Genomic DNA, 3,061 nt, shown 5'->3' on the forward strand with positions numbered 1-3,061 from the left:
TCGCAATGGCATAATAATAGCGGTAACGTTAAACTTTATTGAAAGAGCAATTGTACAAATGCGAAGAAAAATTCACGTATCAAAAGTTAAAAAAAAAATAGTTGCCCTAACAAAATTAATTTCAGTAAATATCCCCGACGACGTTCCATACATTTGATTTGGAAAGGTAAAGCGTACGCTTTTCATTACTATTGTAGAGAGACGTATAAAGAATTTCATTGTATGAGCTATGTTTTTCTTTTCCTGTTAAAAAAAACGTTAAGCTTACTGTTTAAATGCCTTGCCTGTTTCGCTGAATTTTTAAAGTTTTCAATTAAATTTGTATAGACGCGTGCATGGGAAAAGTAGTTTTTGCTTGTCACAGCTGTAAAATTATTTTATAATTTCATTGAGAATTGCAGAAAATTTTAAATGAAGTGCCCTTAGCGTGAAACATTCTAGTATCTTCTCACCCTTAGACAACATAATTGTTCACTAAATCAATGAATGAATGATCAGTTTGAGCTTTGACACTGTGTGCACTCAAGTAAGATCCTTAGAAAGCTTTTAGAAGCTTTTCACGCGGTATATGTTTTGGACATCTCTGCACTAAATACTGGTTTGAGCTTCGAAAGTTCATTTGTTTTACTTCAAACGATGACTAGCGCTTTCACTGTTTCTGTATGAGTTTCATTCCAGGTTAACAAGGACAATGAAATATTTGGCCTGAACGCGTCACAATGGAAGGTAATCATAGCAAAAGTAGACGCCAATAAAGTTACGCAGGAAGACCTCTTTTCGGCTATAATGCGCTGGTACAAATACAATGCCGGCGTGCGACAACAAAACTTACCCGATATGATTGGTTCGCTAAGGCTAGACGAATTCGAGACGGAATTTATTGAGAAGCAAATTAAACCATTACCTGGCTGTGAGCGCCTGGCCATGGAAGCGATTAAGAAACGTGGAGATTCCATCTCTTGGCTAGCTGTACAAAATTTCGGAGAAGTTAATATGACCTTAATTTCTTATGCGAATACAATTATTAAACAATTTTTGGATAATACAGGATTGGTTGGGTGTCAAGGATATATTACGTTTCAACCAAGCTAAGGAAATATGGGAGAAAGCTACCAGATTGGAAATAAAAAGATATGGCTTTGATACAGCTTTCATTGAAAATTGCTTCATTTTCATTGGTGGTCGTAGTATTAATGGACCCAGTAAAGACGTTGTCAGCTATAATTTGCTAACTAAAGAATGGACTACACTATCATCAATGCAAGAACATCGTAGTAGTGTTTGTGTTGTCGTTTTGAATAAGTACATCTATGCAATTAGTGGAAAAAATAAAAGAGGCGATGCATTAACTAGTGTAGAAAGGTAAGCGATGTTCACTTCAGTGATGTGGTTGGTATGTACGATCACTTACATATCGTCGCTGGAATAATGAAATAGTGTAACATGAAAAGTATAGTTTTGAGAAAAACGAATTGGAAGTATTTATAAACCATTACAATCCATACAAATACAGTTTCGTTTTTCGGGAATAAATTAGTGAGCCAAAGAGATTTAAGAAAACTAAAGATTTTTCTAATAGATTAAATGATTGTCTATCCAATGGTGCGACGATATGTGCGACGATATGTACTCGTATGTACCTGTTGAGAAAACTGCCCCTAATCTTTTACTTAGATTCGATTGGTCAACTGGTAGATGGCAATATGTGGCTAATATGCCACGTTTTGCTGAAGCTGCTACAGTTTTAAATGGCGACATATATGCATTTGGCGATATAGACGTTGCACGCTATAATTCAGCTACCAACAGATGGGAGCAACGCAGGTCAATGTTGGATAGACGCTACTCACCAGCTGTAAGTATGGACGTACAAAATGAGCATTAATTTTTATTTGAGTGATATTTGGTTTCGGTAGAGCGTAAAACTATGAAGGTAAATTTATCGACGACATTGATTGTTATAGAAAACGATAACGATTAATGTTTAATAACGATACAAAAGTCGATTACGATTAAATTGGTACATTTCAGATTTGTCGAAGAGTGAAATTCCGAAGCACACGAGTTGTAATTTAAATTTTGCTCTGAAAAGGTCTTCAAGCAATTTCTATAGCCATGCAGCGTCCTCTTTTAAAATTTTCCAAGTAAGAAATAGAGTAAAAAACAAGGCAAATAAGCTTGAATTACAAAAATAAGCATTTACAGTGACTATTTTCCCTCGAGGAAAATCTATGTCCTTATCTCTCAAGGGTATTTTTGTGTTAGAACTCAATATCGCCCTTAAAATTTCATGAAATTCAATGATTGCGGCAAAATTAAGAAGAGTGGAAGCACGCGTACGTGCGAAAAATAGTCGCGTTGTTAAAATTTAGTTATTTCGTTAAAAAAAGTTTTTGTAGAAAGCTAAAGCGCTGTATCAGCGAATCCATCTCCACACTTTCCATAATACCTACCCTGTAAAATTTATTGATTGGAACACAATTTCGAAGGCCAGCCTAACCGCTTTAGGTAAATAATATAAAGTTGTAAAGGGTTGCCACTTTTTAAAATTTTAGTGAACTAAATTGATGCATATATTAGGTAAAATGTTCAGAAGTAATTATTTGAAAGAGGGTTGCCAACTACATAAAAATTTAAATCTCTATGCATAAAACAAAATTGCTTACGTAAGACAGAGAAAAATGGAAAATTTCTGAAAAATTAATTTTCCATAGATTTAAAATTTTGAACGTAATATTACATTTCAAATGGCAGCCCAAGTTTAAAATTGCATCAATGTTACCTTTTGCGGTCAGGGCAAGATTTCTGCGCAGATAGTTGAAATTCTTCGAAACTAGGGATATTCACCGAATTGAGCAAGTGACGTGTGACCTGGTACTCGGGTAAAAGAGCTGATTGGCTCAAAGCAACGAAAGTTGTCAAAGTTGCTGCTTGAGCTAATTAGCTCTTTTGACCGAGTGCCAGGCCAATTTCTCAATTGGTTGAATACCCCTAATGTAATTTCATTGTTCGAAAACCATTATGAGGCCGATCAGATCAACTTTTTTTTTTACTAAATAAT

The 3,061-nt window shown here is 35.0% G+C and overlaps 1 protein-coding gene across 1 annotated transcript; it reads left to right on the plus strand.

Annotated features, from left to right (window-relative positions):
- Window positions 1-596: 596 nt before the first annotated feature.
- Window positions 597-1,855, plus strand: LOC118748230 (kelch-like protein diablo; the record flags this gene model as incomplete). Its single annotated transcript, XM_036482605.1, is given in 3 exon segments — window positions 597-987; window positions 1,049-1,362; window positions 1,675-1,855. Coding segments are annotated over 3 exon segments (696 nt in total), but the record flags the coding sequence as incomplete, so codon positions are not given.
- Between the last annotated feature and the right edge of the window lie 1,206 nt (window positions 1,856-3,061).

Source organism: Rhagoletis pomonella, unplaced genomic scaffold (genome assembly GCF_013731165.1).
Source record: "Rhagoletis pomonella isolate Grant_MI unplaced genomic scaffold, Rhpom_1.0 Rhpom_scaffold_00013, whole genome shotgun sequence".
Taxonomy (NCBI): Eukaryota; Metazoa; Arthropoda; class Insecta; order Diptera; family Tephritidae; genus Rhagoletis; species Rhagoletis pomonella.